The 27832-nt window shown below is 38.1% G+C and overlaps 1 protein-coding gene across 10 annotated transcripts in view; it reads right to left on the bottom strand.

The window, feature by feature from the left end:
* Positions 1–27832, bottom strand: part of PRDM2 (PR/SET domain 2) — a 194930-nt gene that overhangs the window by 101815 nt on the left and 65283 nt on the right. For 7 of the 10 annotated variants that reach the window (XM_072608928.1, XM_072608933.1, XM_072608927.1 and 4 more), the window contains one exon: positions 21714–21840. The exons of 2 other annotated variants lie outside the window; for them this stretch is intronic. In XM_072608928.1, coding sequence (XP_072465029.1) covers positions 21714–21840 — 127 coding nt within the window. Of the gene's footprint in view, positions 1–19661; positions 21446–21713; positions 21841–27832 lie in introns of those variants that run through there. One more of the 10 variants, XM_072608935.1, reaches the window with a different exon arrangement.

Genomic DNA, 27832 nt, shown 5'->3' with positions numbered 1-27832 from the left:
TGCTAATACAAATGGTACTGTGACCCACTGAAGACACCTTCCACACTCAAGACACATGATCACTGATATAACCTGCTGGGCTGACCATGCCTAGGTGTCTCATATGTGTGGGTTCATCACCAGCCACTGCTGCCCAAACCCTCAGCAGAAATACACACCAGAGGATGTTTCAGCAAAAAAGCAAACTGTTCAAAGACAACTCAGCGCCCTCTTCAATACAGACCAATCCACTGAGGGGCAAGGGTCTTTTACCTTGGAAACATTCATCACTAAGCGCTGACATCTAGTGTGACTTTAATGTCTATCTATGAGGCTATACAAAAAGGTAGATAAGAAAAAAGATGTATGAAGTGTGCCTTTTATTTAGCAACAAAGTTCCAATACAATTTAAATGATATCTCTGCTCCAACTTCCCAAACATCTCCTGCACCCTAAGAATTAGAATACTAAATGAAACATATTTTTGCTACAGAATATTTAAATTTAAACTTAATTGATTTTTAAAAATATAATTCTGCAATTTTACTAAATAAAATGATAAACTAGTCATATCTTGATTAACCTTTCATAAACCATTTCTACTAGAATAATAATAATCACATCTATATTTTAGTACAAAGTGTTATTTCTCACAAACCTGTGAGTTGTCATGTAAATATTACTATACTTGTTTTTCAAATTAAGAAACTGAAACTCGAAATTAACTCGAAGTTAACTAGCAGAACCCAAAGACATAGGTTTGCCAGGATAAGGTAAACAAAGTCCTATCTTACTCATCAGCATACTAAATAAGTGCAGCGGTGAATCTCCGTAACCAGTCCCTTTGTCACAAAGATTATACAGTTAGGCACACACCCCAAGTAGGTCACTGACAAAAACAAAAGTTCCAAATATATAAAATATAATATATATGTATGTATAAATATAAAATATTTACAGTAGTACTTTCTATAGGAGCAAAGAACTGGAAACCAAGTAGATACCCAATGATCAGGGAATGGCTAATTAATTGTTAATGTAATGGACTATTACTATGCTCTAAGAAGTAATAAATACAGAGAGGAATGGAAAGACTTATATGAACTGATGTAAAGCAAAGTAAGCAGAACCAAAAAAAAAAAAAAACAACACAACAAAACCCAATATTCAAGACTAAAACAACATAAATGGAATGAACTACCAGGAAATAAAACTGATTACTGTAAAACCATAAAAACCAAGTTTGATTAAAAAAGACTAAATAAGAGAAGACACTTTCCCATATTCCTTTGGAAAGGTGGGAGGATGCTTAAGTGTGGAACACTGAGTATCATGTCATATTATTCTGATGTATTGGTTGCTTTTCCGACCAATGTTTTTCTCTTATTCCTTTAAAAAAAATCTTTGTGAAAAGAATTGCACTTTGGAAATGAAATGGGAGGGAAATAAAAGTAGAAATCTAAGCAATGTAAAGCAAAACGATGTCAATAAAAATAAATTGTTAAAAGACTTGGTCCAAGTTCAGCCAGAATAAGTTTTCTATAACTATTTTTTTAAAAACCCAGAGTAAACTCAATCTGTAGAGTTTCCACAATAGGGCCTTACCAAAGAAGCACTCTGGTGCAACTCCGATTGATGATAAGTGCCTAGAACAATGTCTTTTGAACTCTCCCTGAAGTGGCATCCGAAACAAAAAAGTCCCTGATATTTTACAATCAATTTCAATAGGAAAAAATGTATTAATTACTTACTATGTGTGAGGTACTATACCAAAAATCAGGACAAATACAAAGATAATGAGGAATAATATTTGGGCTATCAGGAAACAAGTCATAAAGAAGCAATGGAAAGATATGGTTACATGCCTGCAAAATTCTCCTAATGTGACTACAGAAAGATCAGCTGAGGATACCCATAAAGAGTCCAATATAGGTACAATCAACTACTCACTCTAGCTACAAGTTTGTCACTCATTCATTCAATAGTCAAGGAATACTTGAGAAAGATAATGAACTATGCAGTGATACTAAAAGGAATAATCATTACTACATGCCCTAACAAAGTTTATAGCCTAATAATAACGGTAGAAATGACAATTATCCCCATGAGAAGGAGTATATAAAAGAGGTGCATTTGGTAGAGGGCTGAATTTAGCCAGGAAGACCTAAATTCAAATCCTGCTGAAGATTAACTACTTGTGTGACTGGGCAAATCACTTTCTCTCTCCCAGGTACAGTTTGCTTGTCTACAAAATGAAGGTGTTGGACTAATGGCCTCCAAGGTTCCTTCTAGCTCAAAATCTGACAACAGCAGCGAGTCTAAAATGGAACCATGGATAAAAGTACAATTAAAGGATGTAATAGGAATGGTTAGTCAGCAAAGGTTCCAAACTTATCCTCCAACCTTCTCAGGCTGACCTCCTCTCATTTCTCAATTTGCGAGGCAAGCCACTGCATAGCAGGAAACAAATGATACTTTGCTTGAAAGCGCAAAAGAATCAGGACATGTAACACTACTGCCTTTTAAGGTGCATGCTCTAGCACTGCTACAGTCTGTTTAGGCACACTAAAAGACACCGGTGGACAAAACAGATGCCCACTGATTGGGGAATGGCTAAATAAATTGTGGCACACGAATGTAACGGAATCTGACTTTGCTGTGAGAAAGTGTGCGATGAATAAAGAGAAATCCAGAAAGATCTACATGAATGAATGATGAATTAAGCAGAGGCAAGAAAACAATATACAATGTAACAACAACAATGCAAATGAAAAGAATGACACAAAAATTATGACCTGAATGAAGAGAGATGAGAGGACACCCTAATCTATCAATTCAGGCAGACAGGAGGCGTTACACCTTGCACCTGCTTTCAAGTATTTTCAACATATCCCTCCGTTGTGCTGATTTTTTTCTTCTCTAAAACATATTATGTTATATGAGATGTCTCTCCTGGAGGCAGAGAGATATTTAATATAACTGTGATACTAGAAACAGAAGACATTTAAAAACTTATTTAAAAAAAAACTATTAGTGTAATTGTGAATTGGTCTAACAATTCCAGAAAGCATGAGTCATACTTTTATTTAAGAGCAACTAAAAAATTCAAAGTCTTCAAAAAGACTCCGAAATCCCACCTGCAGGACTAAATATTAACAAAATCAAAGGCAGAAAAGTGCTATATACACTGAAATATTCTGATTTTATTGCTTTTAAGTATCAAGCTTTTTCTTCCTCACACTGCCAGCATTTAAAAAAAGCACATACATAACAAATAAGTATAGTTAATCAAAAATTCCCAGTGACAATGTCCAAAACTGTATGTCTTATTTTGTACACTAAGTCCACCACCTTTTCTGACAGGAGTTGGGCAACATCCTTTATCATCAATATTCTGACATCATGGTTGATCACTGTATTGGTCAAATAGTCTTTCAAAACTACTCATTTCGACAGCGTTGGTGTTATAGTATAAATTGTTCTCCTGGTGCTTGTTCACTTCACTGTGTAACTCATAAGTCTTCCTAGGTTTCTCTGAACAATTTCCTTTCTTACAGCACGATGGGAAACCACTACATCCGCACAGCTTATTTTGAATTGATAGGCACCCCTCTTAGTTTACAGTTCGTTGCCACCAGCAAAAGGAGCTCTTAGAGATATATTTTTTTTACATATACAACCTTTTTCCTCTCTTTAATCTTTTTTAAGTATATGCCTAGTAGTGGTACCTCTGGGTCAAAAGGTATGCAGAGTTTAGGAACTTTTCAGGTCATAGTTCCATATTGCTTTTTGTAACAACTAAACCAATTTCCAGTTATGCTACTTCTAAAAGTGCATGTTTCTGTTTTCTCACAGCTTTAATTTGCATCTCCTTAATTATTACTGATTTGGAGTATTTTTTTCATATGACTACAGACAATTTGGTTTTCTTCCCTTGAGAATTGCCAGTTCACAGTGCTGTCCATTTATGAATTGCCAGATGTCTTACATAGTAAGTCTGTACAAATTCCTCCTATATCTTGAAAATGAGACCTTTATCAGACAAGGATGATGCAAAGACTTTTCCCCACCTGTTTCCCTTCAAATCTTAGCTGCATTGGATTTGTTTACATAAAAACTTTTTACTTTTATGTAATCAGAATTGTGCTTTTTTTATTTTACTCAGATCTTCTATCACTGGGATATATAAACTCTTCTTGATCTCATCACAGATCTGAATTTCTTCCTTGTTTTTCTAATTTCTTTATGTGATCTTTTATATCTAGTTATATATTCATTTGGAGCTTTTATATGGCATGAGCTGTTGATATAAATCTACTTTCTACCAGACTGTTTAATTTTCTAAGCAGTTTTTTTTAAAATAGTGAGTCCTTACCCCAGGAGGTGGGATGTTTTGAGTTTATCAAGCACTAGGTTACAAGGTCCGCTTGCTTCAATAAGCTGTCTGCTTAATTTGTTCCAGTGATTGACCTCTTTATTTTTTAACCAGGACTAAACCATTTTGATGATTACTGCGCTTTTTAGTACAATTTGAGATATGGTATTGTTGGACCTTCCTCCTTCCTCCATTTTTTCCTACACCAAAATATTCTTAACACTTTTTGAGGTAGCAAATAACTAAAAAATAAAATAGAAGCTCATAGATTGGGAAGGATGAAACTAACAGTGGTACATGAATGTAATGGAATATTACTGGACCATAGGAAATGACAAAGCATTAAGAGAAATACAGGAAAAAATAATATGAAGTGATACAAAATGAAATAAACAGAACCAGAAAAACTATACATAATGACTACAATGAAAACAAACACAAATACCACCAAACACTTGAAAGTGTAAGTTGTGTAACTATAATAACCAAGATTAGGCAGTCCACAAACATTTATTAAGCACCTACCATGTGCCAGGCACTGTGTTAAACACTGGGGACACAACGTAAAAGACTGCCCTCAAGGAGCTCACAGTCTAATATGGTAGAGTACATACAGAAGTTTAGTTCCAAGGAAGCACTTCCTCTTATTTGCAGAGGTAAGGGACTACAAATGTGGAACTAGTGTAGTTGAACTTTTCCCTCCTTTAAAAATTTTTATTATGAGAGTTGGATCACTGGATAGTGGAAGGGCAAAGAATATTATTGAGAAATGAAGGTGGTCAAGAACTGTAGTGCATACAGAGTAGCCATGGAATCATACAGACCTAAGTTCAAGTCCTAACGTAGCACCCCTAGCTACGTAAGCCTAGAGCAGTCCCTTAGCTTCTTAGTGCCCCAGATAACTCTCCAATACCATAAGCAGCAGGACACCTACTACTCTGCAGTAATAGAAGTTCCTCTTCTCACCAATTAAATCACAGGAAGGAAAAGAAGGAGGGAGGGAAGAAAAAAGTGATGTCAGAACAAAAGGTATTAATGAAAATAAGATTCTTAAAAAATTAAAGACTGTAGAAAACTGTAGAGTCCAGCAAACTGTTCAAGATGTTTCCTAAGTCTTGACACAGTCCTAGAAGTTTTGACAACTTCCAGAACTGTATATTACCTTTGTACAAAGCAATGTCAACTACTTCCAGGGAGAACAGTAGAGGAGCTAGGCTGAAGGGGAACCTCCCAAAACATAAAAGGCAGGAGGTAATCAGGCAAGACTATGGAAACAATTTAGTTTGGCTGATTCAAATTCTAAAACTTTATTAGCATCCATTTCTAACATCTCTATTTCAGAGACGCCTTTCTCAAACAATGCTGTATTTATACTACTGAAATGAGTGTCTGAGTGAAAACGATGCTCAACAAGGCAGAAAAGTTCAATGATTGTAATAAATGAATCAAACCAATAAATATTAAATCACAATTGAATTAGATTACAAATGCTGATTTTTCTAAAGGTGTATATCTCTGTGGTTTTAACTCATTTATTAACAAGGCTTTATTACTGCCAAGACTCACAGAATGGTCTGGGCTGGAAGGATCTTGGAATTCACATAGCCAAAACGTCTCTTTTTAATGATGAGACAACCAAAGCTCCAAAGGGTGAAATAACTTGCCTATGGCCACACAGGAATTAAGTGGCAGGGTTAGGACTTTGCATCTATCTCCTTGACTCAAAGGGCAGTCTTCTTTCGACTCCTATCAGCCTACTTCAATAACAGTTAATTCCTTCTGCTTAGCCATTTACTTTCATTGTCAAATTCATTTCACAGAATCAGAAATTCAGAAGACAGCTCTGAGGCTATCTAGTCCAAACCGTATCTAAAAAAGAATTCCTTCTGCAACAAAGCCAACAGAAAGTTATTCAGTCTTTGCTTAGAGTTCTAGCAGGAGAGAACCCAATACCTAACGTAGCCCACCCCACTGTTGGATCACTAATAGGAAGTTTTCTTTACATTAAGCCTAAATGCTTATTTTCTTCCTTCTTTCCTTCTATAGCTAAGGAACACAATTACATTGTGCAACATAATAATGCAATAACATAAATAAAAATAATGTATAATATATTATTACAACATAATGTATTATTATATAACATAATAACCATTACATTTTGAAAATCAAGTTCCCTCTCTCTTCAGTACTCTGGGCCTATGAGATTAAGTGTACGTTTTTCTCCTCTCTCTAACCAAAAACGGGACACACGACAATCACAGAGTAACATCTGGTTCAACCTGTTCTTGGCTTCACGTCCAAGTGTCCCTTCCCCTAGTGTAACTACTTTCATATTATCACTTATTTACATTTTTTAATTGTGAAAATGGAACTCATAAAAAACTTTCAATCCCTTAATTTTTTTAAACCTACATTTATAGATGTCAATGTGCCAACACTGAAGTTTTGCAACAATGCCTTCCCCGCTCCCTCCGCCAAGGAAGAAATGCTTGGAAGGGAATCAGCAATAAAGGAATTGATAACCTGTGATAAACGTTAGAAGGGGCAAGCTGTATGTACCGATGCTTCTGAAAGCCCTAGTTTAATTCCAACAAAGGCTTAGTGCTGGCTGAAGTAATTCCTACCTGTTTGATGGCCTCTGTGAAGCTGCAGTCTCGATTCCAGGCATAATAGGATAATCACAAATAACTCAAAACCACAATCACAAATGACTGTTTTGTGTCAAAAGTCTTTGACTAAGCAGACATAGATAATGTAAAACCACAACGGCAAAGTATTACTACCTGACAAGTTACATGGGACTATCAGCAGTTCAAGACAGCCATGGATTAATAGAAAACTTTTACCTTTTAATGATTAAAAGGCCCCATTTAAATCTTTATAATAATGCTAAGTTACAAAGTGGGAGATAAGCACAAGTGTATTAACCCCAAATGCCTCACCAGGGGCTTGAATATATTGCCAGAAGCAGCTGTTAAAATATTTCAAAGAAAATGTTATGAAAACACAAAAATTAAAAGTGTAATCAGCACAAGGCCACAAACAAATGTCCCTAATTCCAAAGAATGAAGCTAATAAAAGCCTAAAATGTGAAAGGACCAGAAAAAAATGGCCAAGGAATTACATTTCAGCATATCCTATTTAAACAAACATGCACTGCTGAACATCAAGCATACAAAAGCTACCATTCAGTTTAGGGGTGCGAGGCATCAGTGAACAAACCAGTTTGCCTTCATTTTTTGTGTCATGCAGTGGCTCATAAAATCTTCACTACGAGACAACTGTTAGGGCTATAAGTACAAAAGAGAAAGTTATCAGTGTATCTACCTCTAGTAGAAACATTTAGTATCAGTCTAAACAACAAAGTAATGCCTTAGATTTGAATCATTGTAAAGTCAATCCTTTACAACTAAAATGAATTTTTTAAAAACCTATTTGATATAAATTTAATTTTTTGCTAAATCATCAATCAAACCTATTATCTAACTAAAATATTACAATGTAATTGAAACGCTTTAGAAAGTGATGCAACAAAAATGTTTTTTATTTTAAAAAGACTTGTCTGGAATAAAATGAATGCATCATTTTTGGTATCATGATGATAAATAGCACTGCTCCTACAACTACTCATCCTGTCTTTTGTGAACTTAATAGGGAAACATTTACCATTCTATTGCTAAAATATCTCTCAAAAAAAACATGCTGTAAAAAGTCATCAACCCAAAGTAATAGGAGAAACAAGACATCAAAACCTTTAGAATGCTAAGACTTTGCCAATACAAGGGTTTTTTTCTTAAATTTTTCTAATGGATTTTGCTTTTACAATACAGCTTTTTCACCATCACTTGGGATTTGTTCTGCTTAACATGTCTCCTTTCCTTTCAGAATCAAATCTTTTTAAAATAAAAGCTATCCTCTTTTGAATTTGGGTGAGGAAAGGTTAAAAAGAGAGAAAATGCTGCTTAGAATATTTTTTTAAATGAAAGGGCACACAAGTGAAAAGCAGGTTGGTCTTGCCTCTATATTAAAAAGCAGCGGTTAAAAAAAAGCCTCATTGGACACAATAAGTCTTCATTGAACAACTGAGTTGAAAGGTAATCCCACTAAAATGCTTTCAAAATGAAAAGTCCTTATTCTCTATTTTAGCAATTAAAGGTTGTAAACATATTGTTCAAAACACACACACATCTCCTTTTTTCTATACCAAAAGTTGAATAAATAAAAACACCTATTGAAGAAAATTTTACACCTCATTAGGAAATTCCGAAGATCTGAAACACAAGACAGGTTAGAACAGGTCCCTTCATGTTTCTTCTAGTTTCATTTATTTCTTTTCTGTAACAGATAAAAGAGCTTAACAGGGAGGAAAAAAACTTATCATCCTAAAGGGATGCTGCTTCACTAAACAAGTTCAAAATTATTTATTTGGTTGGGAAAATTAAATAGTAAAAAAGGCATTGCCTCTACCTCTTACTCCTAACAAAACCAAAATCTATTTTATGGGAAAGAATAGTCCTTACTGACACAAGGTAACAGAAATGAAGAAGTCTATACAGATAAGATTGGAAGACAAAAAGCACTGAAGTTAGAGACCATACAGATATGTTCAAATCACCGCTCAGTCAATTACTACCCTCATAATGGGCTAGAATTCACTTGCCTACTCTGGGTCTCAGATTCCTTATGTGTATAATGACAATGGGGGAGAGGGGAATGTTTAAATTACACAGCTAGCTTGAAAGCAACCTCAGATGCCATCTCGTTCAGCATTCTCACTTCACAAATGAGGAAACTGAGGGCTAGCTAGAGAGATTAAGCTATTTATCCAAGGTCACACAAGTAATAACTGATCTTTAAGGTCCTTTCTAGCTCTAAATCCAATGATTTTATGAATTTAATAAAATCAAAACCATTAGCCCCCTCCCCCCTCTACATCTGGTTGAACTGCTGTTTTCATTTTGAGCTGGAAAGATCTTAAAAATAATTTCTGAAATTTGATTTTAAGTGCTCTCTGTTACTTAACATATTTCACATTAAAATATGTCTGGGAGGCATAGTGTCCAACTAATCTAAAAGAGCCTGATTTTGTTTTCTTCCATCTCACTGCCATTCTCCCCCACAAGGGGACTAGAGATCTGCTGCAGATAAGAAAACTAAGCATAACAATGATTTACCACTAGTTCAAGAAACTAAGTGAAACCAGCACTGCACAATTTCCAATTTCTCTCTGCAACCTGCATTGCAGGGGAGTGTATACACATCTATGCAAAAGCATAAAGGGCAGATTTTTCATGAGCCTCCAGAATAGAAAAGTACTAAATCAAATACATGTTTACAAAAGCCAACAGCAGCAGGGTACTATAAGAATACCTTAGAAAGACAAGAAGCAGCAAAGAACAGAAATAAAGCTATCTATCAGTTTATCTTTGAGTGTAACTAGGACCAAAGTAATAGCTTCAAAGCACCAGCCAGAAGAGATTTCTCTACCTGTCAGTAAAGAGAACACTTACTTTTAAATCCAAATAATAAGGCTGTGACTAAATGAAAGCCTGAGATTTGTGAAGGTATTTTTTGGAGTGTGTTAAGTTCTTCTGTTTCTTCAGTACTTCAGAATAGACAGGAAGAGAAAACAATGAGAATTTAACGTGGGCAACAGGAATCAAATAAGATTTAAAGTACAATCATTTCTAACAAGAGGTATTATGTCATGGTATAAAAAACAGAACAACCATGGGAAATCTGAGAATTCATTTTGAGCGTGCGTGTACACACACACTCACATTCACACACAATGAAGTATTGAGTAAAGGCAGAAGATTTAATTTGATTATCACCAAATGATGGTAGGTAGAAGTCGATGAGAAAAGCCTTCCTCCCCCACAAATGCTGTCCTCAAACTGTAAAAAAAAGGGCTTCGATTCTACAGAATTTCTGATTAGGATCTAGATAACCTTGCCAACAGCAAGGCCATGACTGTAGACTAGTCCTCCACAACAGTCGTCTTGGTTACTTCCCACCTGTGGGACCTCGGCCAGTTACTTCCTCTTTCTGAGTATTTTCTCCTTTTTAAAAGAGGCCAGGGCTGAATCTCTTTCTCTAAGGTTTCTTCTAGCTCTGAGCACAAATGAAATCTATAAACTTGAGAGACTAGATGATCCAAAAGAGAAATCTCTGAGATTCAAGGATAATTACTGGCATCAGGTTAGCCAAGATTATGTCAATGAAGCTTTGGGTAGGAAGGAACCTACTCTGTAAGAGTGACAGTTACTATGATTCCAACTAGAGGAATTGCAAGGATGGGGTGAGGGTAGAGAATTGAGAATATAGATATAATGGAGATATTTCCAAATAAGTTGTTATTAATTTTACTATGAGATATACTGATTGTGGCTAAGATTACAAAGATCACATAATAGCAATTAGTCCTCCCAAGTGGGATGATAAAGAAACTACACTAAACTTTAAATATGATCACAGGATTTAGAATTGGAAAGGACTTTAATGATCATCTAATCCAAACAACTCCAACCACTCACCTTTAAAAATTTAGGACCTGAACAGCAAAGGCAGGATTCAAACCCAGGGGTTTCCACTACATTTATGCTTGCATGTCTCAGAATCCTTGGAAAATTAACTGCTACAAGATGTACTGGGATACAGTTAAATAGAACAACAAACCCAGGCCAAGAAACCATACAGAAGGCTAGTTGATGAAGCTAATAAAATATGGGAAATTTATTCTCCCAGGTCAAACACCGTAACAACCTACGAGAGCCTAGAGAACAACATACCTTTTAGCACAGAATTGAAAAAAATAGATAGCAGAAAATAATTAATGTAAGTACAATGATTTTAAGCATATGGTTTTACATATGTTACTAGGGTACCTTGAGGAATCAGAACATCTTATGGGAGTAGAAAATTCATTTTCACACTTCAATTTAAAAGGTTGAATTAACTATGTGTTATACATCACCAGAAGATCACTATAGCTTACTAACTTAGATATTTGGCTAAGCAGCCCTGAATATTACAATGTATTAAAAATGTTAATGTGCACAACAGAAAAGTCGTATTTTCAATATGATTAACATCTGAATATGGGACAGTCATAGTATCACATATTTTCTTTCTTGTGGAAACTCCTAAACTGACATTTATAAAGCCCAAACTACAGAACATTTGAAAAAGCAAAAGCTATTCTGGACCCCAAAACCAAGATTCCAAAGTATTCTATATGAAGTTCCAAATCTCAAGTATGTATTTGAACGTACATGTCAACATTAAGGAAGCACACATATTTAAATAAATGTAAATTCCCCAGCTATCCATTCATATTTGAACCTAAAAAAAGATGCAGAAAAAATAATGCATTTGCGCCTTTCATTAATCTTAACAATAAAATTATCATGGCTTTCATCCACAGAATTATCAAATTTCAGAGTTGGAAGGAATTTTAAATATCATAGAGTCCAAGTGCCTCATCATATAGATGGCCCAAAGTCATTAAAAGACTCTTGTAGTAGGCAGGGCCAAGGAGTAAAAACAAGGTCTGACGATGCCATGGACCTCTCCACCTCAATGCCTTATCTTTCTCAAAATAACTTAAAACCTTAAAATTCTCCTATTCCTCTTGTTCCTCCTATAGCTCCTGTATGCAAACTTTCAGGTTGACCCTCACTCACCTAGAGACTAAGAAAGCTTGATGGGGAGCTTAAAAAAAAAAAAAACACATGAAATCATACTAGAAAAAGAAACTTTTCAATTAAAAACAACTAAGTTAATTGATGCAGACTGCTGGAATAGTTTTTAAAAACTAACTTAAATGAAGCACACTATCCACCTGCAGAGACAGAGGTACTAGATTCAAAATGCAGAATATACACGATGTATTTGTGGACATGGCCAATGTGTTTCATATGACTATATATAATTGTTGAGGGTTTTCTTTTTTGTTGTTTTTTAATGGAGAAAACTGCTTTGTGAAACGGAAAAAATATAACTAACCATTTAAATTTTAAAAAATTAACTTTAGAGATCCTAGGGCACATGAAGACAATGAGCAAATCATGCATGACAAAAAAATGAGATGAATGGCTATATTGGTACCCTCAAAACAGTAAAAGAACCCCACAACCTTGGTGAATCCTTTACAGGCCCTGGAAAAGAATCACAGAGGATGAGAAGGGATAGCTAGGGGGCACAGTAAATAAAGCACAAGCCCTGGAGTCAGGGGGACCTGAGATCAAATTTGACCTCACACATATGACACTAATTATATGACCCTGGGCAAGTCACTTAACCCCAACTGCCTTGCCATCCCCTCAAAAAAAAAAAAAAAAGTACGGATTCTCTCTGGTCAATATTAACAAAGGTTATCGTGAGCACTCAGACTAATGAAATTAAAGACTTGTAAATAGCCAGGAGTAATTATCAAGGGCAGCTAAGTTACACAGTGGATAGAGCATCCAGTCTGAAGTAAAGAAAACTCGTCTTCCTGAATTCAAATCTGGCCTCAGACACTTACTAGCTGTGTAACTCTGGGCAAATCACTTACCCCTGTTTGCTTCAGTTTCCTCACCTGTAAAATGAGCTGGAGAAAGAACTCTTTCTAGGATCCACTCTAGGATCTTGACCAAGAAAATCCCAAATGGGATCATGAAGAGTCAGATATGACCAACATGAATAACAGTTATCCTGAGTTAAACATTTTAAAACTCTTGTTAAATTTAAAACTTTTTATCACCTAAGACATACTGACTTCACTGTAGTTGTGAATGGTGGTGTGTTGTCTACTTTCTAAAAAATTAAATTTCTCCTTTTTGGAAAGAAAGTCCTGAAATAAGTTGTTCTCCATACTTAGGCACAACTTACTGTCAGCATGGAGGGGTTTGGTATATCTTCATTGTAGATCTTAATTTATAAGCACTACGTAACACTCTACATAACAAAATAATCAGGTCAAACACTACATGTTAAAATGGTTCAAGTAACAGCAAAACCCAGGCTTTTTATTAAACAATTTTAATCACTGTAACACAATTTAAATATCTGCAAATCACTTTGCCATTTTAAATTAACCCAAACAGCACTTCTGTGAAGCAGTAAGTATTTTGTCCTTGCAAGTAGAACAAGTTAGTAATGTAGCTAGGATTAAAGATCAACAGTCCTTGAGTCACAGTTCTGAGAATGAGCAAGAACAGATTATTTTAATTAAAATTATACTGAGGTCTAAAAACCAGACCCCCCACCATCAGGAGCAAATAGATGAATCTGGCATGACCAACAAATGTGTTGAATTTTAGTGAAGACAACCACACAGCGTAGTCCAAGAGGCAAAAATGAAGATAGAGACTCAAAGAATGGATAAGTCAGAATAAATTCTCCTCATACTTAATCTGTAGAAGATTTCAGACCACGCAATGATTTTGCAGTCACACTCTGGCAGTAATAGTTCAAGCTAGCATCTTGACATAAAGATATATGAACATATATTCTCTACATTAATTTCACATTTATAACAATTATAATCTATTGGTTGTTAGAGCCAATACCAAACCGACTGTGGCCTCCAAGTGTGAGGTTTCTTATGGTGCCAAAGCGGCTAGCCTGGTCACTTCATAGAACTCCTTCTAGTCCCATCTCCTGGCGTTTGGCCAATCTGCCATTCTGCATGGGCCATGCAGCCTGAAATAGTCAGGGAAGGTCAACAGCAGCCAGCTTCACTACAGCTCAGCTGTTCTCTCCATCTATTAAATGTGTTAACTTTAAATAGAATCACTCTTGCCACCTTCATCACTGCTGTTTTGAAGCAGAGGGAAAATGACTTCTTTACTCTGCAGAACAGGTAAGGTGAAGGGGTGGGGAAGAATTTTTCATATGGTTGTAAATACAGTAGGAAAGGGGTCGGAGAAAAAAAAAGGATGAGAAGACGTAAGTCATAAAGAGAAAGTAATTAAAATGGCAGACAATTAAAATCTTCAATGGGTGACAGAATTCTCATATGAAATTATTTCTAGCCCAGTATAACAGGAAAATCTGGCTTAACAATTTAAATTATCTCAATTAAGATCAAAGGTTTCAAAATGAAAAGGACCTAGGAAATAATCTAATCCAATTTCCAAATTTTACAGATAAAGGAATCAAGGTGAATTGACTTGCATACCATCACACAACTAGTGAAGAGAATTAAAATACAGAATCACAAATTCTTGATCATAGCACAATTTCAAACTAACCCCAGAAACTTTTCTAGGTGAAAGATGACAAGTATCCCCTCAAGGTTCTAAATCTAATTATCAAAAGGAGATTAATATAACTAAGAGTTCTTTCAACAAATTTTCTGTAGGGCACAATCGTCTAATGCATAGTAAGTTACAACTTACAGTTACATAACACGTTAAGGCTTGCAAAGTGCTTCCCTCAAAAAATTTTGGAAGGCAGACTGCGCAAGTATCATGATTTCCATTTTACAAGTGAGGAAACTGAGGCTCTGAGAGGTTAAATGACATAGCTGACTGATGAGAAAGGCAATGGCATCCTAACTCCAAATCTAGCACTCTTTCCCCATAATGCTAAAATGCCTCCCTAGGAAGAAAAACGCTTCAAAATTCAAAGTCATTTTTGTAGTCACATTTTTGCCCAGTGCTAAGCACTAAGACATTAAAAGTATCAGGAAACAGATTTCACTCTGTATGGGATGAGGCCCTAACCTACACAGTAAATGATAGTTTCCAAGTAGATGCTAGATAGATCAGTGGCTCTAGTTACTACCTTTTTAGAACTTAAATACTAGTTCCCAAGTAAATATTTCTCTCTCTTAAAAACAATGAAACATGCAAGTGGCCTTATAAAGATGTTTTAAAGACCAAAAAACTAGACATAAAAGCCTACAGTCTATTATAGCCAAAAGTTCATCTAAATTGATTGCACATACACCCAATATGAGTGCATGTGTGTATGTTATATGAATTAGTTGGACTCAATTAAAAATATTTTAATTCTGTGAATGACAACACAAGGGAGGGGAATCTCTGACCTATCTATGGGCAGGAATCTTAACAGAATCAAATGTCATTCCAAACACAGTTGCAATTATGAAAGGTCTTTTCTGACTTTAAAAATGGTTCCCCATTCACCCTTCAATGCAGTGTAATTTTCTGCCTCAGACCTTTACTCAGCCTTCCCACATCTGATGAATTCTTACCAAATCTTTAAGTCCAATCCCAATACCACTTCCAAAAAGATTCCCTTGGTCTTCCCTGTAAGTAAAGACTTTATTCCACGTAGGAAATGTAGCATTTTGTAAATCTCTAATGAATTGTAGTACTGTTTGGTATAAGGTACTTGTGTACATGCCATTTCCTCACTTTAATGTACAAAGTATAGTAGCTAGCGTCTTGACATAAAGATATATGTTCCAAGAGGTCAAATTCATTTATTAAGGGGATCTGTTCTAAAAAGTTTGGATTCAAAGGGCTGCACTTGAGAACCTAGGGGGCCACATGTGGCCTTGACGTTGCGGGTTCCCTACCCCTGCTATAGGTTACCCAAATTTAATCTCCCCAAATGCCCGAACAGTACAAAGTCACAAAAGTAGTGTGCTTATTAAAAGTAATTATTCAATTCAACACATTTATCAAGTGTCTATTTTATAGACAAACACAAACACTTTGTAAATAATGGGGGGGAGGTAGAGGTGCAGGGAGAGGAAAGGAAAAGAGTGTGTTGACAACTGTTGTTGAATTGTTTCCTACACTTAGAATACTCTCTTCTTTACTTAATAAAATCCTACACATCCTTCAAAAATCAAAATCAAAATCCATCTCCTACATGAAGCTTTCCTTGAACACTCAAGTCCAAAATAATCTCTCTCCCTTCTCTCTTTAAGTTGATAAATGCCATGTTCGTATCACATTTACCCACTAGCTTCCATGTATTGTTAATTATCTTTTCACATTTATGTCTTAGCTCCGTAATTAAATGGCAGGAACCCTGTTTTCTACATTTTGTTTTTACTCTTAACATCACATTCTGACAGCTTAGAGAATAAGGTGTTTCCCTGAAGTTTCCTCCTTATGTGAGGAAGCTTTTTAAAAAAAACAATGGATTTTTTCCTAAAACATATTACATATTCTCTTCTTAGTCTGTGAACAGTATTTAATTTTTCCTGCAGGGCCCTGGGTCATCATTCCAAAGAAATTCACTGATTAGAAGACGTCCTCAGGACATCTACAGAGCAAATGATGATGGTGACTACTCATATCTCCTGAGCCCTTCACAACTCTGTGCCACGTGTCTTATTGGCCTATCAGTGAAGGTCCGGTTCAGAAGGGCCTCTTAGCCCTTAGCTAACACTGGCATTCATTCACCTACAGGTCAGCTTTTAAGTCCCTGGCTCTTTGCACATCTCCATGCTTTTGTTATTCAGTCATATCCAACTCTTCGTGACCCTATGGACCACACTGTCTATGAGGTTTTCTTGGCAAAGACACTGGAATGGTACGCCATTTCCCTCTCCAGTGGGTTAAGGCAAACACAGGTTAACTCACTTGTCCAGGGGTCACACAGCTAATAAGTGTCTGAGGCTGAATTTGAACTCAAGTCCTCCTGACTCCAAGCCCAGCACTCTATACCCTGAGCCACTTAGCTGTCTCCTCCATGCTACTACTCACTAAAGAGGGCAAGCTATTTTCCTATATGTTATAATGTCAAACAACTATACTTTTGAATTCTAGATTTGGGGGAATGCATGCATATCTCCTCCCTTTCAGCTGCCACTTAATACTAGAGTGATGGTGCTGTAATAGTATCTGATCATTTGGAAATACCTTCTTCTGGCAACCTATGCCCGTAATACACACACACGCACGCACACATGCACTTTCTAATATGACATGATTAATCAATCAAATTACCAAAGACCTAGGAGGTTTAGAGTACAAGCCTGTGAGGTTTCCCTGTGAATGAAATACATAAACTTTAGGACACAGACTTTGTAACAAACACCATTTTGGGTTGTTAGAAAGCCTTTTTTTGGGGTTTATTTCCTGTTTCTCAGTCCATGTTCTAGGTACGTAAGGTTACTAGCTAACTGACGTTGGGTTAAGTGAAATGTTACTATATGCAATATTTTGTAACCCCCATATAACTGAATGGTCCCACAGAGAAAACCTATTAGAATCACTCCATTCTGTATCCGATGCCCCACTAGATTTCAACTCTACACAACAAGATGCCCCTCCCAGGATTAGCTCATCCCTTCAAAACTCACCACCATTCTGCTAACTCAAGCCATATTTGACACCTTGATTGGAGGCATCTCTGATTGGAGAGCTCGGTACCAAACTCCTCCCAAAGTCTTTCTTTATATACTGGCCTCTCAAGAGCTCACTCCACTTTGCACCTGCTGTTCTGCCTGGTTTCAACTCCAAAAACAAGATGCCTCCATGCTGGGTACCTCTTGGTGTCCCTTTTGAATGTTGTCTCCCCCTTTAGATGTTAAGCTCTCTGAGAGCACAGACTGTCTATTTATCATATCCACAGAGCCTAGCACATAGAAGGTGCTAAATGTTTATTCAACTGGGTAACTACATCACAAATCGAGAGCTAGAAGTAATCTCAAAGGTCATCTCGCCGCCTTCCTTATTTCAAAGATGAAGAAAATGAGAACCAGCGGGTGTTGAACTTGCTCAGGTTCACACAGGGAGGTGCTCTAAGGAGGATACAAAGTGTTTCTTTAGTGGTTTACATTGCTGTTTAATTCCTGGACAACCAAGCTAAAATGAACATCACCATAAATTATTCAATGGAGCACAGCCTTCCTGTAGGTCAAACCAAAGTTAATGCTCTATGTCACCAAACACTAAGTTGTCTCAGTAAGGAATCAATTGGTGAACTGAGGAGATGAAACCTCCTGATGAAACTCAATAAATCTGTCATAATCAGTCCAATGTAAAGGACTCCTTTACACTTAATCATATTTTAAATACCATCATCCAAAAGATACGATCAAAGTTAGGCCATCTTCAAAGTTAAGACGCCAAAGAACATATGATATATACTTAGATCTCTTTAGATCAAAGCAAAATTGTGCCCTTCACATTCACTAGTCAGAAGAAAAGAAGTATGAATTGTCCACTTGAATTTGCATCACTCAGAATACCCATTCTAGCCTAGCCTACAAGAGACTGATATATTCTGAAAGGTATCATATTCAGTGCACAGCTCTGCATACAGTAGCTGTCACAAAAAGAAACCTTAACAAGGGACGTGTGTCTATATATGCATGTATTGTATATACACATCTTTTGTCAATATATGCCATGTGTCATGCAAGTGTCATGCACAAGCATTACATATGCACGCACACATACACCACTTTAAGGTTTGCATTACATTATTTGAGCCTTGCAATGACCCTAAGAGGTAAGTAGTAAAAGTATTAGCAACTTCAGTTTACAGCTGAAGACAGACCGGGAGAATTTCAAAGCTTGACTGTAGTCACGGGTCTACTGTGTGTCAAAATGGGATTCAAACCCAGGTTTTCTTGACTCCCAGTTCAGAACTACACTCACTATGCTATACTGTCTCAAAGATATAACACAGTTAGATTAATTTTCACTGTCCACCATAAAACTTCAATGTTTGTCCTTCTTATCCAACCGTCCACAGGGATACTGGGGTTTAACCAACTTGGGCAATCAGCTAGATGCCTTGCTATAGCACATACACTACTTCTCTCCCTTCTGTCACCCTTTTCTCTGGGAACAATAATCAATACTACCTCTATTACTGGAAAGAGCAGGGATCCACAGAGAAAGCCCATAACTGCTTAGACTAAAATTCCTTTCCCCATATTGCCCTAGCAGAATGCAGGTTCATGAGGAGAAGGACTGTTTCACATCTCTATTTGTATTCTCAGGGCCCAACACAGTTCCAGGCATACAGCAAGTGCTCAACAGAGGACTGCTGACTAATTACCCTAGAGTGAAACTGAAGCTGCTTCATTTAGCTGGCATCGCTGTGCGAGAGGCTTTTACCTAAATGGGTAAGTTTATACACACACACACCCTATGGAGGACTTCATGTGGTCACGTATTTTTTTTTTGTCTGCATCTAAATCTTTGATATTTAAAAATTAGTTTCCACATAATACTTAATTCAAAGAAGGTTAGGAGTCACCACATGCCAAACTTTTGGTTTTAAATGACAAGCAGGACTTTCTATTCATTTGGACCTAATCAGATTACCTATCTTGGGAATGAGTTTCAAGTAAGTCCTTCAACCAAGATATAGTACTCACTGGTTGTATGATGAACTTGCTGCAGTTACTATAATAATCATTATCAAACAATGGGATATCCAGCAATGTGTTAACTAAATCCAAAGTTGTCCCATAATCTCCACAGCTGCAAAAAAATGCAAAATAGATGACCAAACAAACTTTACCATAGTTTTCCTACACACAACTACAGTCTTAAGTAATAGCAGTAACAAATACAATATACAATAAGACCTCAAGATGAAAAAAGATATGTAATGAGTGGAAAGGCCTCAAAGAAACTTGCATGAATCAATCTGGATTTGCTTTTAGTGACTGAGTATAGACACCTAGACAACAACTTATTTAGAAAAACTAAAAATAGTGATATCTAGGTAATGGCCATTTCATGTACAAATAAGGTAAACTTTAAATCATTATGAATTTTTTAAAAATTCAGGAAATGCCAAACAAAGCCCAATAGTTTAAAAGAACAAGAATTTGGGCAATAATTAAGTCCTTGGTGAGCAGGTCCTTCCAATTAAAAAACAAAATACGTAAAATTACTCCCAGAGATCATATCCCTGATTTATGAATGACACACATATCAAATTTTATTAGGCAAAAATTGTTATTTAGAAGTAAGCTGACTTTTTCAGAATTTCTTTTGGATAAAATATCTGTACCTTCTTTACCTGTGGGAAAAAATGGCAAAAACTACGCAATTAAAAATGAAGATGGACTAGTAGTTGAAACTGTTTAATGTGCACTTAACATGACACCCCCAAATAATTCATATTTAGGGATATCTGATACATGAGATGTTATTACTAACGGCTATTACTGACTTACTTTAAGCTGAAGCTGGCCAACAAATGTGAAAATTTATTTTTATATAAAACGTCCAAATTTATAGGACATAAACCGCATGTGTGTACGTATATTCAATCTCTGTGACAGCACCCCAAATTCACATTAATACTTCAGATAAAAGCTTCAGCAATGTCTCAAGTGGGTCATCACATGAAACATCCAATGGAAAAATTGTCCTAGTGGAAATGAAATGGGTGGAGGGGGAAGAGAGAGGGGAGGAAGAGGGTATCCCACAATGTTAAACTCAACATTTCAAAATGTCATGCTCAATAATTCTGTTACAGTTTAAAGAAAACTATGAAGGAAATTTCCACCATCGGTGATATTAAGCGACACTGTTTTTGTTTTCCAAGAGCATTGCTGCTGGGGTGAGGTCCTCATAGCCTACCTTAAAGCCTATTACTAATTTTATATATTTTCTCTCGCTACCCCACTAAGAGTAAATAAATAAACAAAGACACTGGGAAAGCCCTGCTGTAACCACAAAGTTCTTTTTTTAAAACTTCAGTTATGGAACTCTTTAAAAAGGCTCAATTATTCACGGCTGTAACACTGTTTACAAAAAACTAAACCCCACGTTACGTTTTACCAGCAGCAGAATCTGTCTGACACTCTCAGCTGGTTTGCTGCCTTTCACCTGAAGACCAAAAGGAAACCCCCGGAGAATCTTGCCCGAAGCACTCTCTCAAACCACTAAAATCCTCCCCACATTTTATTCCGTGCGTGCTGGGCACACGAACTCCAGAAGCACGCCTCCCGCGCTGTGACTGCCTCCCAGGTTCCAGCTCTCTCCTCCCGGCTGCTAGCCCGGCCCACGGCCTGCTTCCTCCGCGCCCAGCGGCAGCTGCCTCTCCCACCTTCTATTTTCGGAGTAACAAGTTAGAGAGGCAGCCGAACGCGTGCGGAATCCCGGCCCGGCTCGGAGAGGCAGAGCCCGGGCGGCGCTGGCCCGGCCGCCCATGATTCAGCACAGGCGCCGCGGGCCCTTTAAGGCAGAGGCGCTGAGCCCCGCGGCCGAGCGGGCGGGCCAGGAGCCGCAGAGGTCACCGGCCCGGGAGGGCGGCCGGGCCGGCGCCGCGGAAAAGTTTCTAAGTCGGGCGGGCCGGCCCGCGGGCTCCGCGGCCGTTCCCGGGGCCGGGGCCGGCGGGCCGAGGATCGGGCCGAGGCCCCGGGGGCGCGGGGAGCAGGCCCCGAGGGGAGGCGGCGGCGGGCGGCCCCTACCTTTCTTGGCTTTCGGCGAGCTCCGCTTGCTCCGCGTATTGGCTCTCTCTTCCTCTATAGCAGCTGCTATCTCCGGGTTGTCTTCCCCATTGTACCACACTAGCAGCTCCTCGCCCGGCTCAATTGGCTGCAGGGAGAACAGAGAGCCAGGCCACACCAATCAGGACGAGGGTTGTTAGCGAGGGGGGAGCCAGCCCGGGCTCCGGGCCAGAGGGCGTGGAGCTGGCGCTGGCGATTACAAACAGCTGGACGCGGCTCTCGCCACAGATTTCCTAACTCACTCACTCACTCCCTGACTAACCAAACAGGAAGGACCCTTTAACCCGCGGCGGCGGCGGCGGCGGAGCGGCAGCCGAGGCCCGGGCCGGCTAGAGCGGCCGCGCCTCCGCCCCTGCCACTCAGAGCAGCGCGCCCCTCTGCGGGAAGGAGGACCGACGCCCGGGCTCTGCTCCTAGAGCCAGGCCCGCCCCTCGGGAGGGGGAGGAGGGAAGGGGAGGGGGGGGAGGAGGGAAGGGGAGGGGGGGGGAGGAGGGAAGGGGAGGGGGGGGAGGAGGGAAGGGGAGGGGGAGGAGGGAAGGAGGAGGGCGGGAGGGGGAGGGGGAGGAGGGAAGGGGGAGGGGGAAGGAGGAGGGGAGGGGGGGGGGTCGGGTCTTGTCTAACTGGGCTGATCCCGGGGCGAAAAACACGAAAGCTTATGGATCCAAGTCCATAGCAACACAGCAATCGGACAAGGTACAGCGGGAGAATCTTTACCCTTGGGAGGGGTAACAGCTCAACCGGGAGAGGGTCCTGGGTCTCACTCAAGGAGAAACCAGAGCTACCCTTCAGAAAAGTAAATGCCTAACAAATGACAGGTCCTGGGAAGCAGAAGGGCTGTCAGATTTCAAAAAGGCTCAACATTTCTTCCCACACTTTACTGTAAAGTCCAATTGAATTAAAATAGGGTTCAATCTTTCAGACCACAAAGGAGACTGAAAATTAAGTAAACTTAAAAGGCAACTATATATGTTGCTTATTTTAATACACTCGTATAGACTCATGTAACTTAGAGGCAAGAATACATACGCTTAAAAATCAAAATTATCATATTACAAAATCGTTTTTACTATTCAAAAAAGCCCAAAAAGAAACCTTAGGAAATTCAACTTAATGCTGCATATTTAAGAAAGAAATTAAAGGGAAGACAGCACGGATGAAAGCACAGAAGCATGTTTAAGAGAATGCCAATTAACTATGATATAATAGCAAAAGTATATATGCCATTCCATTTATAAATGCACTACTATTTATAACACAAAGCCATACTAAAGAGACAGACATCTCAACTACAGAAGTTTTAGTTTTATTAATATGGCATTTTAATACTGCTTGTGAAATAGGACAATTATTTTAATGTTTTGTTCCTATGTACCATATCATCAAAATTATAACTTAATTCAAGGTAGAAAGGGTAAACAGCAGGCCTGTGCCTATAAAGCAGTAACTGCACATACACATCTTAATTCTTAAATGTCAACATAAAAAGTATGAGGAAAAATTCTGAACTCTGAAAAAAATCACATTACAAACAGATTAGATGGAGAATCTGATCCTTTTAAGAAGAAAAAAACTGGAATTAAATTAAAATTCCTTTATTCTCTACTGTTTATCCTCACCCCCCAAATAATACCACCACCTAACCCCTAGAGATAGGTAAAAACCAAGTGATTTTATCTCAGTCTTTGGACCATTGCAATATTTTTCCCATGTGGTAAAATATTGATCTATTGTTTCCTGTTTGGAATCAATTAGATTTGAACGAAGAAACTCAAATGAATCCTTAGACTTCATCAATAATTCAAGCTGGCATTTAAAAAGTTACTTTTTAACATTCATGGGATACTAAACCATGTTGATCAACTAGTCTGCTTCCCATAACTAATACATTCCAGACACAAGTACTTCTTACCCATAAGCTAACCTATTCCATGGCAATGTAACTTCAAAATATTCGTCTTCTTGTTTGTTGGCATGTTTAAGGAAAACTGTATAATAATTGAGGACATGGAAAAAAATTCTAAAAAATATATATATAGAAGGTAAAATAAACATCTGGATGGCTTAGGTGAAAAATGAGAAGTAAAGGTTGGGGGAAGTTATTTTCCCTTCTCAAAACTCAAAAACAAGCTCCAATTTTTAGAGGTGGCACAAATGGCAAGCAATTTTCACCTTCCTAGAATCCTTTCCCAAAAGAAAGCAAACGACTTGAGGGTTAAGATTATGTGCTTTGGGAGCAGAATACTAAATAGAATAATGGGAAGAACACTACATTTGGGATCAAATAGGAGACTGGAGGCTGCCTAATATAAAGAAGTCTGAATTTGGGAGCCAAAAGATCTAGGTTCGAACTCCTGGAAGGTCACTAGCTAGTGACCTTAAGCAATTACCTTTAATGTGTTAGGACTTTAACTTTCTTATCAATGAATTACTAGGTCATAAAGATGTCATCTACACAAAATCTGAGTTGGAGGAAACCTAAAAGGTCACCTAGTCCAACTTGTGCCAAAACAAGAATCATTCAAAACCGTAGGCAATACACTGTAGCCTTGATGCTTGAAGACCTTCAGTGAGGAAAGCCCACTTCAGGTCAACTTTTCTCCATTCCACCAAGAGAAAGGTCTAAGTGTTGGGAATGGTTTTTTCCTTCCACCAAAGCCTAGGTGTGGCTCTCTGCAGCTTTTACCAAATGCTCCTTATTTTGCTCTTCAGAGCCAAGTAGGCCAAATGTAATCCCTCTTCTACATTACAGCACCTCAGAAACTGAAGGCAGCCACCATCCCCTACCCTCCCACTGCTGCCAACTTTCTTGTCTCCACATTCAACATTTCCACTTCCCCCATCATGTATGGCATTATGTTGCGATCTTTCACCAAATGAAGGGCCCTTCTCTGTAAATCATTCATTTTGTCATCATCCTTCCTGAAATGTGATACCCAGAAATGAACAAAGTACGTCAGGAATGGTCTGACCGCTGCAGAATGATCATTCTGGACACAATGCACTTCTTGATGTAGCCTGGTATCACATTAGTTTCCTTGCTTAGGCTACTATATCACACTCCTGACTCATACTGACATTGTAGGTGAATAAAAACTTCCATATTTTGCAAGAGACTTCTACTTAGAGAACTTTAGCTGAACCTGGATTCAAATCTCACTTCTTTCACTTACTGCCTCTGAGAACTTGGGCAAAATCACTTAATTCCTTTGGGCCTTGTTCCTCCCCTGCAAAATGAAGCAGTCGGCCCCGACAGCCTCCGTGATCTCTTTTAATACAGATAACATGTAGATAGTTTACAAAGTGCTTTATCAATTTTATCTTATTTAATCTTCAGCAACCTTATATGGAAGGTGCTATTATCATCCCCATCTTACAGATGAAGAAACTGAGGTAGACAAGGATTAACTGCTTTGCCCAAGCATACTGACAGCTATTAAGAGTCTGAGACTGGATTGCACATCTGTCTGGTTCCAGATCTAGTGCTCTATCCAGAGGTATCAAACTCAATGCCTACAAAACTTCCCAGAAGGACCCAATCAGACTAAAAATGTAATTGGGAAATGCTTAACAAAATAAATAAAAATACAACATGGCAATTTTCTAAGTCAATAAACGGCCCACAGGGATGTTTCTATTTGTGTCTGACACCTCTGCTCTAATCCACCATAACACTTAGCTGCTTCCAAGCTCTAATCTTTTCTCTCTAAACCTACTATCTAAATTTATGACATTGTTATAAAAGTCAAATAAAATAACTTATGTAAAGTGTTCTGAAAACTTAATGCCATAAAAGTACTAATCATTTTTAATCCCCCAACTGTATGTATCCTGTGCCATACTCTTCTCTAATCCAGCCTCTCTACTCATTGGTCAAACTGATCTTCCTACGGTACAGATCTGATCATGTCACACACATTCAATCAACTCCAGTGGCTCCCTATTACCTATAGGATCAAATATAAAATCTGTTTGGCTTTTAAAACCCTTCATGATCTGCCCCTCTCTCTTACCTTTCTAGCCTTCTTACACTACTCTCTTCTCTGTACTCTTGGTGTTCCAGCAATGACACTGGTCTCTGCTCCTTACAACAAAACGGCTCCATCTCTAGACTCTAGGCATTTTCACTGTCCCCCATGCCTGGCTCTTTCTTTCTCCCTCCTCATCAATTTCTGGTTTCCCTGACTGAAAGGTCTAACTTTCTCTAAGAAGCCTTTCCTGATCCTTCATAATTATGTCTTCACTCTGTTGATTATTTCCAGTTTATCATGTCGTTTCTTGTTTGAAAACAGTTCTTTGTATGTTGTCTTCCCCGTTAGACTAAGAGCTCCCTGAGAGCAGGGCTTGGTTTCTGCCTTTCTATCTAAAGTGTCTGGCACACAGCCTGTTTTTAATCAGTACCTCCTAATCTGACATTTCCCTTACTGCTTTTAAGGCTAGATTTCTGAGTAAGACTACCTTTATCCCTAATCAATTTCACCTGAGAAGACTCATCCCAAATTAAGACCTTTTTAGATCCTGTCAAGCAGTATGTTAGCTGCCCCCCCCCCATTCCGTGTCATCTGCAAATATAATGAATAATAAAATCCATGCCTTCCTAAAGTCACTGACAAACATGTTAAGTAGCAATAAATCAGGCATAGATCCCTGAGGCACTCTAATACAGACCACCTTTATATCTGGTCATACCACTAATTCTAAATCCATGGCTGTGCTGGTTTAAGGAATACTTCCCCATCCTATCCACAAGCATATGATGAGATTTTTGTCAATGGCTTTGCTAAAAATCCAAAGAACGCTTCTATTCAACATCCCCCTTGCCCCTAAAAAAAGGACTCAAAAAGGAAGGTGAAGTTGGCAAAATTTGTTCCCGATGAAGACAATCTGGTCTTTGTGATCATTCCTTCCTCTTCTAGACATCTGCCAACTATCCCTTTTATAATATATTTTATAATTTTGCCAAGATTAAGCTCAAGCTCACTATCCTACAGCTGGCAGGATCCACTCTTCTCTCTACCTCTCTCAATTCTACTCTCTGCCTCATTTTTGGAGAAAGGGCTTCTTTCCCTTCTCCCATCCTGTGGTATGTCTTCAATTTCCGAATTTTTTCAGAAATAAAAGATAGCAACTTGTCAATAACATTGAACAGTACTGAGTGGGACAGGTTTAGTGAAGACTTCTCAGATTGTAATTCTTCTCCCAGGGGTGAGGTAAGACTGAGAGGCTCAAGGTTACTATATTTTTAGAACAGAATAATTCCATATAAGGATATAAAACTGTATAGTACATTAAGGTCTCAATGATTGGATAAAGTTTACCTAATTCTTCAATGTCTTCATTTCAAAAGGGATTGGTTAGATTTCGTGTCTAGCATGTAAGATCATATTCTCAGCTAATGAGAATAATGGTCAGTGGGGGGGGGGGGGGGGAAGACTTGCATTAGGGTCTATATAAATCACTGCCTTTTCTTTGTCTTCGGCTTTCCTACTCCTACAGGTGAGCCCCGCTTCTCGAGAATCGAATAAATCTCTTTTCTGTCATCACTTTGAGAGGCCTCTGAGTAACTGATTTATGCAGGGACCTGAGCCATCCCACACAGTACTATACTTTGAAAATGCTAGAATGAAGTTTATCTGGACTAAATGACTTGAACTTATCAAGGACAGCTAGATATTCTCATTTATTTGGGATTTCAACTTAACTGTGTCATTTATGTTCTCTCCACGTTGGTACAAAGATGGATCATTCATTCTCTATGATAAAGAACACAAAAGCAAAACAGTACTTGGGTAGTAGAACTGCTTTCTCACCAAAATTCATCTTCCTTGTTCCAGCAACACCAAGTCCTATACTTTCTTTGAACTTTCTCATTTAACTGATAAGGAAGGAACCTAAGAGGCAAAGTGACTTGTCCAAGATTACAAAGGTGACAAATAGCATTTTCAGGGTTTAAATCCATATCCATAAGCTCCAAATCCATTAGTTTTTCCAAGTTTCTTTTCAGCTCTAATGTTTATTGATTTTAAGTTCAACACCTACAAACCACACATGGGTAACTCATTTAAGCTGAGTTTGGGTTTCTT

This window comes from Notamacropus eugenii, chromosome 5 (genome assembly GCF_028372415.1).
Source record: "Notamacropus eugenii isolate mMacEug1 chromosome 5, mMacEug1.pri_v2, whole genome shotgun sequence".
Taxonomy (NCBI): Eukaryota; Metazoa; Chordata; class Mammalia; order Diprotodontia; family Macropodidae; genus Notamacropus; species Notamacropus eugenii.
This window is presented reverse-complemented; position numbering and strand designations above follow the sequence as displayed.